Source organism: Amblyomma mixtum, chromosome 3 (genome assembly GCF_055824585.1).
Source record: "Amblyomma mixtum isolate Tamu chromosome 3, ASM5582458v1, whole genome shotgun sequence".
In the NCBI taxonomy this organism is placed as follows: Eukaryota; Metazoa; Arthropoda; class Arachnida; order Ixodida; family Ixodidae; genus Amblyomma; species Amblyomma mixtum.
This window is the reverse complement of record NC_143014.1, coordinates 180,089,055-180,104,675: the sequence shown is the minus strand read 5'-3', so window position 1 is coordinate 180,104,675 and position 15,621 is coordinate 180,089,055. Positions and strand designations below refer to the sequence as shown.

General features: G+C 43.3%; 2 protein-coding genes across 3 annotated transcripts in view; one reads left to right on the top strand and one right to left on the bottom strand.

Moving 5' to 3' along the window:
• LOC149352896 (uncharacterized) overlaps nucleotides 1-5,323 on the top strand; it is a 152,754-nt gene extending 147,431 nt beyond the window's left edge. The window contains exon 2 of the mRNA XM_089582104.1: nucleotides 4,947-5,323. Within this exon, the coding sequence (XP_089438230.1) occupies nucleotides 4,947-4,996 (50 nt within the window). The 3' untranslated portion in view covers nucleotides 4,997-5,323. The remainder of the gene's footprint in view (nucleotides 1-4,946) is intronic.
• Nucleotides 1-15,621, bottom strand: part of LOC149352890 (exosome RNA helicase MTR4-like) — a 228,465-nt gene that overhangs the window by 79,437 nt on the left and 133,407 nt on the right. The window lies entirely within an intron of this gene.

Genomic DNA, 15,621 nt, shown 5'->3' with positions numbered 1-15,621 from the left:
TCAAAATTGATGGCCTACGGATTGTTTCACTGAAGATGTGGCAATTTTTTAAATAGATTAAATACAGCTAAGATGTTTATTTAACCCGCAGGCTTGTAAATTAAAATAACATATTTAACTTTTTACCAGTTGCAGTAATGCACCTTATTTATTGAGAGGTTGATTATAGCTGGCCATAATATCCGCATCAGTTTTTAGATTTTTCAAATTGTGATTCTCATCGCGGCTGCAGCGCACTGAGTTTGGGGTGCCCAAATGGGCGAAACTGTACGGGCCAGGAGCACTCGCATCCACGCCTACAAGTCCATACCCAGCTCTTTCCTCGAGCAGTTCCCACTGCGGTAACTAAAGTGTATACACACTTTATTCCCTGCTACTGTTTTTCAAGCTCAGCCAGTGTAAAAGCAGATCCCTTTAAGAGCTGTTCCTTATAAAAGAACTAATCCCAGCTAGGACATATCTTCCACAGAAAGATTACAGCAGAAGCCTTAACACAGCTGAAATACCTGCAGGCTTTTGACAGGTATCAACTGAAAATGTAGACAGTTTACTCTCACAAATCCCAACTGACCCCTGCTGAGATCACACACAACCCTGTGGTTTCCATAGCTGGTGACCACTCGAAATCTGCCATGCTTGTGAAGTTGACCTGCTATTGGTCCAGGACAAACATTTGGCTTTTATTATGTCATTAACTGGAACTATTTGCAATGATGTTTCAGGCACACCTCAGTTTTGATTACACAGTTTCACTTAGTTCCAGCTCGAACAGTGAAGCTGCTTTGCAAGAGGTGTGGCATCATATATTAGCATACAGCTACGATTCTTAATTTGAAACTGTGGCCAACAAATTTCTGGTTGAGACTGGGTGATATTAGTTCATATCAGCTGCAACTATGTCAAATTCTCAGTTTAGGATGTTTCCCTTGCACGTATGTAAATCCAGATGGCAATTGCCCAGTGAAAGCAAATTATATTTCACCTGAACTATAGCTTATCAGTTTCTGCCTTCATGACTGTAGAAAAAAGGTTTAACGCTCCTTCAAGTAAGTGCAATATCAGTACAAGACCCACTTAATTTTCATTGAAAGGTATGATGGCATTTTCATCAAGCAGAGAGAGACAGTGGGGATTAGAACTGCAATGTGAGACATGGGTCATATGGTTACTTGGTCATCACAAAGCTCAACTTTTCTTATTAAATAGAAGTAGAAATAATTTGCTTATTGTTAAGATGTCAGATTGAAAGCTCTTGAATTTAGTTGTTATCAAAGCTGCTGAGCAAGAAAATTGTGTAAAGCACACATTTTACCCCATTAAAGATGAAGCATGGAAGAACATACCATCAGATGAACCTGTGCTCACTGAAAAAATAATGCAGACAGTACAATAAGAGCCAACAGCCCCTGTGAAATAATTTAAAGGCCCAGATTGCAGTATAAATCAATCATAAATCAATATGTTCAGAATAATGTTTGCAAAGTTTCAAATCAGGTCATTTACTGAGCAGAACAAAAAAAATGTACTGCACTCGTTCTGTTCACACATTTTTGAAAAGACCTCTTTGCTGTTTTTCTTCCATTCACACAATATTAAATTAAAGATTACAAACAGCCTGACAATTGTAGATACATAAGGGCAAAATGTGCAATTACTCCTACCGGAATCAAAAGAATCAAAACAACCAAAAGCTACACGAAACAATTATTACAAGCACAACAAATACAGATTATTTTTTTTTTCTTTTTGAAATGTTACAGTCATGCTGATCCTAGTGTATCAATAATGAGAATGTGATTTTGCAAGAAGTGTGCTTAAACATTTTCAGCCTCACCTGTTCTTTCCCAAGATGTCATCTCGGAAAAGCACTTTCATTTAACTTGCACGCACACACACCTTTTTCACTGCCAGAAGACTGCGCGTGGTAATGCAGCAAAACACTGAAGAATAATACAGCAGCTTCAGCTGCCCCTTTAGGCTGTGCACGGATGGTACAGTAAAGAGCTGTTTGTGTGATCCACCAAAGTTGTCAGGTATATATATGCCAGTGTGCTGCCTTCCTGTACCCAGCTAAATTTTGTGGTTCTGCAACTTTCGATGGGAAGTAGATTCTATTGAAAAGTTTCATATCTAAAAATGGTGATGAGTAATTTCTGTTTGTAAAAAATGGTGATGTCTGTTTGTAAGAAAGACTGGAAAGACCTAGAAACAGGAAAATGTGTAGACTTGGTGACAGAAGACGGCTATTCAAAACACATTTCAAACATTCTTCAAGCTATATTGCCCACATGGCAAACATGAAGGAGTTGAAACAAATATTGTAATATCTTAGCTAAGAGTATCATAACTGAGTTCTAATATTGTTTTTTTCTCATGGATACTAGAGCCAAGGATTTCACATTAAAGAGCAACCACAGAATCTTCCGTAATGTGACACAAACATAATAAGATACCACTATAGTATAAGAGAATATGCTAGGATATTTGATTCAGTTCACATATTCTATTGAATTACAGCTGCAGGATAGAGAACCACGATTAAGTAAAATACCACTCTATCTGTTAGTCTTTGAAATATTCCTGAAAGAGATCATTGTTTTTGTGCGTTAACTGAAATTCCATTGCCAGAAAATGATTTAAGCATATATAATTTATGTTTTCCTGCAACTAATGTATTGTTGTCTCAAAGTGTACTTGATCTGTGAGCAAAACTGTGCAGTCCATGCACTGGAAGACCAAGCACCTGAAGTTATCAAGCTCAAGCCATTAGTGATTAAATTTTTTTAAATAGTATGGAAGATAAAATAGAATCCAGCAGTTTACCAGCCTCTATATATTGGTAGTTTACCACCAGGTTCAGTTTGGCTATTTAATTTAATAATGAATGGCTATACAAAAAATTCTCAAGGATAGCGAAAAAGGGAGCTCAAAAGCCTAGCAGGTACAGTTTGCTTGGTAAAATCCTATGTTTTATCACATCAAAGATTTTCTGAACACTGAGAAAAAAAGCGCAGTTAAACAATTTGTCAAATGACGAATACAGCTGCTCAGCTGCAAATTTGTCAAGAATTAATGTAATGCCCCTTCTTGTAATATCGCCTTCCTCATGATTAAAAAAACAAAGAATGTTTAAAAAATTTGTTAAAGAAAATGTTAAAAAAATGTCCTTAACTTGAGCTGAACTCCATTGCCTTCCTATACAGCAGCGAATGTAATCATCAGGTTACTGAGAGAGGCAGTCGAGCACAGCTATGGGACATCCCGCCAGTAAAGAAGGATGAAGTAAAGAAAGCCTTAGGAGCAATGCAAAGAGGGAAAGCAGCTGGTGAGGATCAGGTAACAGCAGATTTGTTGAAGGACGGAGGAGAGATTGTGCTACAAAAACTAGCCACCCTGTATACGCAATGCCTTGTGACCTCGAGAGTACCAGAAGCTTGGAAGAACGCTAACATTGTCTTAATTCATAAGAAAGGAGACGTCAAGGACTTGAAGAATTACAGACCGATCAGCTTACTGTCCGTTGCCTGCAAGGTATTTACTAAGCTAATCGCTAATAGAGTCAGGAAAACCTTAGACTTCAGTCAACCAATGATCAGGCAGGCGTTCGTAAAGGATACTCGAGAATATACCACATTCACACTATCAATCAGGAGATAGAGAAATGCGCAGAATATAACCAACCCCTGTATGTAGCCTTCATTGATTACGAGAAAGCATTTGACTTAGTGGAAACCTCAGCTGTCATGCAGGCATTGCGGAATCAGGGTGTGGAAGAGTGGTATGTGAAAATATTGGAAGATATTTACAACGATGGCACAGCTACTATAGTTCTCCATAAAGTCAGCAATAAAATTCCAATATGGAAAGGTGTCAGGCAGGGAGACACGATCTCACCAATGCTCTTCACTGCCTGCTTACAGGAGGTATTGCGGGGCCTGAAATGGCAAGAGTTGGGGATAAGAGTTAATGGAGAATACCTGAGTAATTCGCGATTCGCTGATGACATCGCCTTGCTAAGCCACTCAGGACAAGAACTGCAAAGCATGATCAATGAGTTAGACAGGCAGAGCAGAACGGTGGGGCTAAAAATTTACATGCAGAAAACCAAAGTAATGTTCAACAGCCTAGCAAGGGAACTGCAGTTCACAATTGGTAGCGAGGTGCTGGAAGTAGTAAGAGAATATGTCTACTTCGGGCAGGTAGTGACTGCAGATCTGGATCATAAGAGGGAAATAACCAGAAGAATAAGAATGGGGTGGAGCGCATATGGCAGGTTCTCTCAGATCATGAATGGTATCGTGGTGGAGCAGCGTAAAGGACGGGACACAAGAAACAAGGAAGGACGTACACAGGCGCTGACTATCAACTGAATTTTTATTGCGAAATACAGAGAATATATAGCAACAGCACCAACTAGCCCAGCAACTTGCTCTTCTAAACTTCATGAATGGTAGTTTACCAATATCCCTCAAGAGAAAAGTATACAACAGCTGTATCTTACCAGTACTCCCCTATGGGGCAGAAACGTGGAGGCTAACAAAGAGGGTGCAGCTTAAGTTAAGGACAACGCAGCGAGCTATGGAAAGAAAAATGATAGGTGTAACGTTAAGAGACCGGAAGGGGGCGGAGTGGGTGAGGGAACAAATGGGGGTTAATGAGATCCTAATTGAAATCAAGAGGAAGAAATGGGCTTGGGCAGGGCACGTAATGTGAAGGCAAGATAACCGCTGGTCCTTAAGGGTAACGGAGTGGATTCCAAGAGAAGGCAAACGTAGCAGGGGACAGCAGAAAGTTAGGTAGGCGGATGAGATTAAGAAGTTTGCGGGGATACAGTGGCCGCAACTGGCAAAAGAACGGGTTAATTGGAGAGACGTGGGAGAGGCCTTTGCCCTGCAGTGGGTGTAGTCAGGCTGATGATGATGATGATGATTGTCTTTCAATTACAGCATTACCCACAGCATCGGACAAGCTGATATGGACCAGATGGCTTTGGTGACCCTGGCACAAGATATCCACGGCGCTTCACGTTGCGTCATAATAAATGTTTCTCTCTCAGACACACATGCGGCTGCTGCAGAATCCATGGATGCGTGTGTTCCTTAATTGGAATGTGGGTGTTTGCGCTGCAGTTACATCTGAAGTGTCATACAAACTTGCCTGAAACCTCGTTTTCCTCAATATATTTTGTTTACTGGTGATTATGTTGGAGTGTCTGTCTATTCTTTAGCTTGGTGGGTGCCATATATCAACTTTCTTCCCTTTGTATAAATTAAATGGATGATTCGTTGCTTCACCCCACGTCTTTAAATAATGCTGCTTATTCACCTACTTCTTTTTTCGTATCGTATATGGGACAGTTGACCACTTGCTTTTGTTCTGCTGTTCAATAAGCTGTAATGAGTATGTGTGTGCAGTTTATGACCAAGTAGAATGAGCCCATGCTTGTCTGAGGTTTGGTTTTATGTTGTTTATCGTACGTCCCAAAGTGACTCAGGCTATGAGGGATGCCGTAGTGGCGGGCTGTGGATAATTTCGACCCCTTGGGGTTCTTTAACGTGCACCGAAATCGCACAGTACAAAAGGCCTCTAGCATTACGCCTTCATTGAAATGAGGCCAACAAGGCCGGGATCAGGCCCACATCTTTCAGGTCAGCACCTGAGCACCAAAACTACTAAGCCACCGTGGCGGCCTGCCCATGCTTTTCATTTAGTGTTTCGGTATATACACTGCATTTGTCATCACCTGTTGGGTCACCTTGTCAAGCCACTGACAGCAGTAGCGTTTTGTGGCTGCTCCCTCTTTGCATGAAAAGAAAATTCAATTTCAATTTGAAGAAGTTATGCATTAAAATATTTTGTTCCATCACCTTACTTATTCACTCTCAAGGCTCAAGGGCATTATTTAGAGAAATGGGTGAACAGAACAAATTATTAACAGAACAAATCAGTTGCAGCTTTCTTGAAGGTGATGTTATTGATGATCGCAGTGACAAAGGCAAAAAAGTGGTTCCAGTCGTTACTGGTGTGTAGATAAAATGAACATATGACATGCGAGAACACAGACTTCAAACATGTGGTCATTACGTGATGAAATATAGGGCTCATTGTAGTGCTTGTGAAAAGCTGAAAATCAGTGCACCAGAGGAAAGAAATAGATGTTGTAAAACAGAAAACAAGACTGTCTGTAGTGTTGAAACTGAATGGTAAAAAGAAAGAAAAATTTATAGTAAAGCAAAAGAAATATCAATATTGTTGTGACAAATTTGTCGTCAAAAAAAGGGCATTTGAAATGCTAAAAACATCTTGCCACCCTAATATCACTCCCAAATTTTATCAAGAATTGCAGAGAATTTTAGAATGTGTGGTAAAACAACTATTTTGATTCAAATTTAATACCCGCCTTTGCTGCTCTGCCAATGCCAAAACTGGTAAAAATTTTTCTCGAAACATGTAATACCTATTTGAAACACTTTTTGTATAACGTGTCTATACCTCTGGATTGTAAAGTTGAGATTTCGGGGCATGGTCAAAGGTGTCTACCACTCATATTAATAAGACAGCAAGAGCTGAATTACGACTATCCAACATTAAAATGATCATTAAACTGCAAGATCAAATAGCCCCAGTTGAAGGACTCATCATGCTTCTGCAAGTTCCAGTGGTTCTCGCTAAGCTGGTGCCAACAATACATGATCCCAGCTCTTTGAACAGCACTTCAACAAACCTTGTTAGCAGAAGCACGAAGTTGGCAGTGCACAAAGTGCCATGAAATTGCGGCCGACCATGCTCACGTCGAGGACCTCATTTCAAAAGCAACTAACATACACAAATATCTACACAGTACCAAGATTTATTACAATGAAAAAAAAAAGGTTTTCCTTGCTGCTAACCAATACGAAGTTGCCGATTTTGAGTCCTTGTGACACTTACGGCCAAGTGAAATGTGCCGTGTGAATTACTTCTGCTTATATGCATTGCTTACAAGGTGAGTTATTATTGAGAAAGTTGGCTTAGAATTGAAGAAAGCATATGAGTTTGAGTGGTTTAAGCACACAAACAAGGAATGAAAACATGGGAAATGAGCTGCAACCAATCAATTTATTTCCTGGCTGAAGCACTGTACACAGGAATAAATGAATCATTATTAGTATGGCTTCAATGCAAAGCAATACTGCAATTAAATAAGAAATTCAAAAGACAAGCCAGTTATGAAAGTTGTTCACGTGCCATCATGTCTATGCTATTATAACTGGTACCCTAATCTCTTAAAAGACGTTCAATCTCATAGGTAAATGAATGCATCTTAAAGGGGGGGGGGGGAGTATACACCATTGCCACGCCATCTAGCATGACCTACTGACGGAATTAAGTATTCCCACAGAACACCAATGCAATACACCAATTGTTTGTAATGTCTTTTCTGTCACCCATGCTTTCTAACACAAAATGTGCGTGGATTCAGGCAAGGCAGCTTGAGAGAAGTGTTACAAAACAATTAAGGATTCTGAACCTGCTGGCCACCTTTTTGACGTTAATTGTGGAATATATTGTGGGCTTAGGGCGCAACTGCAGTTAGCTTCGGTGCATAGGGCACACGTCGTGAAGTTTTCATCTTGCCTTAATAGTAGAATGAAACATTGGTCACTGACCATGTCGAACACGTTGATTGACATTTCAGAACCCTAACAGGTTGCTCGTTCAAAATGAAGGACCGGTCATGACAAAGCAGCTCCTTAACTAATCAGGGCAATGACTTTGCATAAGCCTGGTGAAGGTTTCCCTTTGTTCTGATGACTGTCTTCGGAATCATCTATATTATAAAGGATTCCAGGTGCAGCCACACTTACAAATTTCTTTCAGTGGCAAAGATTTCCAAACTCTCCCAAGCAATTTCACGCCCTGGTTGTGCATGTTCTGCCACAGCAGCTGTTCGATTCTTGCCGACATCACTGCGATGCTCTTTCAGCCGCCTGGGTGTTTCTAGTTGTCTCCCCCGATGTAGACCGAGTTAATCGTTGCAAGGCAAACGATTCCAGGGAACTTCGAAAGAGGCAGTGCATCTTTAACAATTGTAAAATCCCCGCGCAATTTACTAGTTAGCACGTGGGCAATATTCACCAAGTGCGTTTTGAAAACTCCTGCCATTCGTTTGGAATGTACAGGGTCGTCAACTCTTAGTACGAACACGCGCGTGGCCTCACTCTGGAGGGCCACTGCGCACGACACGGCCGCGCATCGAAGCGAAGTGGTAGATGACGTGAAGCACCACGTCCAGGTCCAACTTCTCCTGCGCCACTTGGCTGCGATGAGCGGCCGTGCCGTGGCCCTCCAGAGTGGGGCCACGCACTCGCGTGTTAAGGGTGGACGACCTTGTACATACGGAACCACTGCTCGCTTCAACTGACGAATGCCTCGGGGACTGCAAAACCACCGTGCCTGGATCGTATTTATGACCCTGCCCCACGTTGTAATGAATTCTCATTATTAACTTATTATTAACATATATCCTTAATATCATTATTAACATATATCATTATTATTATCATTATTAACATATATCCTCTGCGCAAATCAGGTTGAATGCCGAAACGAATGAGCGCACATATGCCTACTCGCAAAACTCATAAATTACGCGAAATGAAAGCGTATTCATGTCGAATTATAACAAGATTTTCCGGAGAAAGCTGGAGCGTCTTCGAAGGCACTGCACAAGCGCGAGCACCCAAACAACGCAAACACACAAGAGTCCTTTCACAACGAATCAAGCGATCACAACGCGTCACGCGAAAGTAAAGGTCACATATACACGGTGGGAATGATGCCAAACGCCTGCATGACCATAGGAAACTTTACCACACCGCCTAAAATCGAAGCGCGACCCCGACATCACAAGTCCAGGCGTTGACAGGGGCCGATCAAACAAGCAAACGATGCAAAAACGGCGGCCCAAATCCCGTCCGCCAACAATAAACGAAGCCAAGGCAATCCATGGGTGAAAATAACGCTTTGGGCCGGCTTTTCGTTATTTCCACCGGGTAGCAATAACGCTTTGGCTTGGATTTCCGTTATTCTCACCCGGTCGAATAGTCGCAATAACGCCGGCCCCACGGCTCCTGGTAGGAGTTCAGGCATGGATCCGGCTTGGATGGATGGATGGACGGATGGATGGATGGATGGATGGATGAATGGATGGATGGATGGATGGATGGATGGATGGATGGACGGAACGGATGGACGGATCGACGGATGGATGGACGGATGGATGGATGATAATGGCTTTACCCTTTGTACCGGGCGGTAGTTTTCGCCACCTAGCCTATACTTCCCCCATTGTTAATTTATTTTTATTTTCCCTTTCTTTCCCTTTCGCTCTTACAATGTCTAATCTGTCTATCCTTTTCCCCTCGAAATTCACCCCTCCCTTGATTTCCGCCACCAATCCTCCAACCTCCCCTTCGTCAATGTCACGCTTTTCCCATCCACTCGCCCGTCCTCCCCAGTAAATCCCAGCGCTATCTCTATGGCCGTTGCTGCCCCCTCTGGGAGGGCTGGGCGGAGTTCTGCGCACCTCAGAACCAAGTGTTCTATGGTCTCCGTTTCCGTTTTACAAGCAGAGCACAAAATATCCACTTCTTCAAATTTGGACCTATACGTTTTTGTTCTCAGAGTTCCTGTCCTAGCCTCAAAAAGCAGTGAACTGCCCCGCGAATTATCGAATAATCGCTCTTTTTTGATGTCCTGTTTTCGTGTCCTATATATGCCTAGCGCCGATTTTTCCTGCATTCTTTCTTTCCACATCTTTCTTTCCGTCTCCTTTACCTCCGCTTTCACGTTAGTATTTTGTTGCGTCCCATCCCTCACCCGTAAATACTTCGTTCTTAGCTTTCGGGTTCTATTAGTCCATTTTGTGTTAATACTTTTCATGTACAGATACTTGTACACCTTTTTTGCCCACCTTGTTTCCTCCATTTCAGTGAGTCTCTGATCATATTTCAGTTTGCTGATGGCCTCCCGAACCTCGAACGACGCCCAACCCATATCTCCCTGGACTCCCTCATTCGGAGTGTTCCCATGGGCTCCCAAGGCTAGCCTTCCTACACTTCTTTGTCTGACCTCTAGCCCTGACTGTACTTCTGATTTCATGCACAGGACTGCATTTCCAAATGTGAGGCCCGGTACCATGATTCCCTTCCATACCCCTCTAACCAACGTTTTCTCTAACCACCTCGTACCTATTATAGTTCCATAGTGCTCTATGCTTCATAATGTCTGAATTCCTTTTTCCTTTATCCTTCAAAATCCTCTCATGCTCTTCCAGATATTTTTTCCCTTCACTTAGCCATACACCTAGATACTTACAAGTTCTCACATGGTCTATCATAGTGTCTTGTATTTCTAGTGGGTCTCCCTTCTCATCATTATAGACCATTATCCCTGACGTCTCTCTACTGAACTGGAGTCCTAGCTTGTTGCCCTCTTCACAACAGATTTTAGCTAGTTCCTGCAGCCTGTCTCGGTTGTCTGCCAGTAGAACAATATCATCCGCATACATTAGTCCAGCCAACACTTGGTTTACCTTCTGACCATCCTGCATATAAATCACGTCAACTCCTACCCTACACTCTTCCAACCTCTTTTCCATTTGGCTCACATACATGGTCTGTTCTGAAAGTAGTAGGACTGGTTTTTTCCTGGGTGAACGGGCGGACGAGAGGTGGTCTGCTCATGCAGGATCGTTGAAGGGGGATATTGGGAATGCAGGGGAAAATCGGCAGTCGGCTCTCGGCCGTTGAAGAGAGGAGGTCGCTTGTACTGTGAACCCCTGTCGAAACGTCTCGTCACGCAGAATCGTCGAGCGTTTACTGCATCAGCGATACGCGATCAAATTTTGAGCAAATCTTGCTAAAACGGGCAAAAATACTCACAACATGATTAAGGAGGCCTACGGTGACACTTCCATGGGTAGATCAGGTGTTTTTGAGTGGCACAAGCTTTTCCGAGAAGGTAAGGAAGAGTGGAGGAAGACGACCGCTTCAGACGCCCTTCGACCAGCAAGACCAACGAAAATGTGTAGCGAGGGAAACATTTACATAACAGTGATCGTAGAATGATATCAGAATGATTGCTGATGACTTCAGCATGCAGCTGGCCATGAGGTCTGAACATTTATATGAACAGGCTGCGGTACCGGCGACCCAAAAGCAGCGACTTATGTTCCAGGGTGCCACTTATCTTGCGGTAGGTCCATGGCAAAGCAGGAACTCGAAGGTACAGCTGCAGTGTGCCAGTTGCGAGCGCATTCAGGCTGTCCTAGGTCACCAACTGTGTGGTGCACAGTGGTACCAAATGTGGTGCGGCCACGTTTATCCTTGCTGATGCCATTCCATGGACGAAAGCGGTTTGTGCAAGCCTCAAAGAGCTGAAGATGATGGCTGCCGTTCGAGCCGGGCACCTAACCTGTTCTGTTCTGCTTGTGCTCGCAGAGCTCTTTATCGTGCGAGCATAAGCAGTGGCGCTGCATGCTTATTTTTTCTTACATGGTCAATTTGATGTCTTCTGACCTTTTTGTGCAGACTTTTTTCAGACGTTTTGTGAAAGCACAGAAGCAGTATTTGTGTGAAACTTGCATGATCTATTCTAGAGTGCATTAATGGTGTGCTGCAGTGCATAGTGGCAACCGAAGCTGTTCGCCTTGTTAATTTTAAACCATGCTTTTCAAAAGAAGTGGAGATGCCAAAATTCTCCCTTACTTTTGCTTCTGGAATGATGCGCATGACATTAGCAAACATTGACCACCACGTGGAGTTTGTCAGCAATAGACAATTTTTATTGAATTTTTTTTCTTCTGTACTTTCAGTTTCAGTTGCCAGACGATGGTTGCAACGTTACAGGCGGGTATGCGATCACGTGAGGAGTACAAAAACTGCAGTATAACCATTGCTTTGTCATTTTTATTATTTTGCAATTTTTGTATGCCTTGGTGTGAATGAATAATCACTTGTGACATCGATCTCAACCATGTTTAGACTGCTGAAACTGGAACTGCTTGGAAGAACAGATTCAGTTATAAATTAGGTACTGAGCATCAGCAAATTGCACATGGCAATTCATATTTACTAATCTCTTGTGCAACATTCTGATGCAAAAATATCGTATGAAAAATTTGGTGTCTACCTTTTAAACACCTGCTACTCTGAATTTGGTAGAAGTTAAGAAATGATCACAAAAAAATGCACCCAGTTTCTCCCTGAAGTAAACATGTAATCTCAGTACTGCATCGGCACTTTTGCGGATAAAAAGGCAAAATCTATCACATCTTAGGATTTCTTTGCTCTGCTTTTTTTAACCACCTAGTCAATGAATGTTTTATTATGCCAGTTATTTCTTCCAATCAATAGACTTTTCTCATCATGCTGAATTTGTAGAAATGTAAGTTAGGTGCTAATATCTGATATATGTATGCTACTGGTGTTATCAGTTATGCTCATTTAAATGAGCATAATCGATCGAGTTTTGTGACGGTCTTTGCTTTTACGTTCTTTAGAATGCATGTGGTGCCGTCTTTCCTTCGTCCTGTGGTCATTTGTGTACTGCTCTTGTACTTTTAAGTTTGCCTTGCCAACCAGTCCAGCAGCAAGGTTTATTCCAGAGGGTGTACGCCAGCATGGGAAAAAAACATTGAGCCCCAGAATGCAGCCACCGGGATTTTATTAGTCACTGCCATAACCTCGACTTTAGATTTGGGTGCTACAGTTTGTACTGCATCAGTATGTTCTTCCAGGTTTCGCTGTTAAAGTGCAGCGCCCAAGAAACAAAGAAAGAAGCAAAGAGACGACTTACTAGAAGTAAGAAGCCGTTATCCAAACTTCACTGCCAACGGCTACCGACCGCCTGTGTGCGACAATTCAGAATTGACGACCCTGACTTTGATTATTCCAGCCGCGGCTTATGTAATGGCACACTTGTCGCTGAGGCCTACTTCTTCTCGCTTCACTTAATAATGTAAGAGAGCAGAAATGAGGATTTTGCCCAGTCGTTGTGCGATTATCGGTTGTTAGCGAAGTAGACGAAGCTTTTGCATTGCACTCGTAAATAGTGCATAACGAGCCGCAAGCAGATGATGAGGGGTCTAAAGCGCTGAGAAATTTTGGTCTAGCTTCTGTATCCGGCCTCACCTGTCACAGCAGCGTCAAATATGCTGGCAGCCTATTTTGTTCTTTTTGCCTTCTTCCTTTGCAAGTTGGCAAAGTTTCTACTTTATTTTCTTCGCCGAGGCAGTTTTCACCCCTCAGACTTGCGTTTTAAACCATGCACATATGCCATTTCAGGAGTTTAGGATTGTCGTGTTCTCGCACGCAGTATTTTACCGGTAGAAGCCTACTGGTACAACCCTGGCTATACCCTTGGTCTCATTGTGAACTGCCGCTTGGCGTAGGTGTTGAAAAGACGCTCAAATGCCCGACCAGATCTATCGTGGCTGGCCTCTTTATTTTCTTGCAAATCGAGCCTTCGGCTGGGCGCCGTTGTGTACGTGAAGATCCTTCCAGCTTTGCTTAACGAGCGCTATATATTTATATAAGACTATATTTGCGAAGTTCTGAGTTATACTCCGGGCACCATGCTCTCTGCCACGATAGCAATAGACTAAGAGGTGGCACCTGTTACCTGTGGCGTTCTGACGTTACATTAAAGCGCACCCATCTCCCCACCTTCCCAATTACATCTGAAACTGTACCAACAGCTTATGGTCTTGATGATGGACTCGCCTGCGTTCATGATGACGATCTGCTTCTTCTTGAGAATGCGCCAACTTCGGTGGACCTAACTCTTCGTATGCTCCCTTATAGAGAGGCAACGCGGCGAGGACGTGTTAGAAACCAAGACACAACACAGCACAGTATAGACAGTGTTCACCTTAGTCGACAATACAACCTGGGTCTATCGCTTGCCCCAGCGTCTGCGTTGCACAACTAAGGTGTCATGCGGCACCAGCACCGTCGGCCCAGAAGTACTACAGGCAACTATAGGAGATCGCACCTTTATGACAGATCTGGCCGACGCTACCGTGGTCTTGAGACACCCTCCATAAAGACAGTGAAACAAGAGCGGTGAAACTGCACCAGCACTGGGAGAGTTGCTGCTACCGCTCCAGGCACTGGAAAGATTTGTAAGTCGCGTAACCCTGTGACACCGCCGTGTATCAGTCACCGAACGTCTGAAAATCATATATCTGGTACCTGGGGCTTCACGGCCAGGAGCGTATACATGGGCTGTGAGGGCCGCTGTTGTACGAGTAGAGGAGTCAGTATTATATCGCACCACCGGGGGCTCAATAACCTATGCAGACATCGTAGAGCACATGCACGTTTTTGTATTTCACTTCCATCAAAATATTGCCTGCAAGGGAGGGATTTGGACTTGCGACCTTGGGGTAACCGAACGCCAAAGCCACTGAGCCATCGCGGCGGATGAATGTTGCAAACTTATCATCTCAGAGCAGAAAGAGCTCAGCTTCACTACATATGTTGTGACAATAGCGGAACAACGTGTGCCATTTCGGCTGCAGTGCCGAGGGGCGATTGTCCAGAATATTCCAGTTTTGAGGGTGCAGCAAATTACCCAGAGCCTCGTCAAACTGCATAGGTTTATTCGAGCCCCAGGTAGGTCATTGCTTTTGCGAAATGTAAGCCTTCCTCGGCGCTGACTGTCTCAATTATAGTTCACAAAAGGCATAAAAAAAAGCATGGCCATGTTCCAGGAGGGGGCGTCTATGCTCGCGTTTCATTTCAGAGGTCACGCAAAATAAACTCTCTCTTATAACTGACATTGATTCACAAACAAGCAGCTGATGGGGCTCAGCGAGCTGTGACAACGTGGGCAGAGAACGAGTGGCTGAATCACATTGGGAGGACCTGGTCGAACGCTGCTCGAAAGATACGCGCATCGGGAGACATCACTTTTGAGCGTCACTGACTGCTGTCTAGTTGACTACTGCTGCTAAAATCGGCTTTGGGGAGGTGGTGTACCTAGGCGTTTCCAAACTTCCCCATCGAGCCAACGATGGGAACTTTAGGCCTATACACGAATTCTACACACGATTTGGAAGTGTTAGAAAAATACTGCCGAATAACTCCGTTGGACGACATAACGTGTATTACCTGTATACGGGCTTTTTTGAGTGTCATATTTAGATATCAAATGAATAGGAAAAGCTTCACAGGAATATTCTCGGTGCTACATGTGGAATATTTCCCTGGATCACCCTGCCTAGAATTACAATGTTGCGTCTCATTACTGAAACCCAAGCTTTCCACACTAGCTACTGCCTTGGTGTGCTCGTACAGCACTCAGTAAAGGCTGTGTGCGCTCCATCTACGCAACTTATTTCCTTTTTTTTCTATTTTATCCCTGTGTTTTAATACATTTGCTGATCGCATAGCAGTTATTACGAAGGCATGCTATGAACTTGCTGTCCAGTTTTGGCCACTCTCCCTTTGCCCGTTTATGCTCTTATGTGCCTAGGCGCATGTGCTAATTTTAATCTTTACGCCACTTATGTATACAACCCGTACCTTGCAACACAGATAAATTCTGCAGTGCTGTTGCAAAACGTGGCATGCA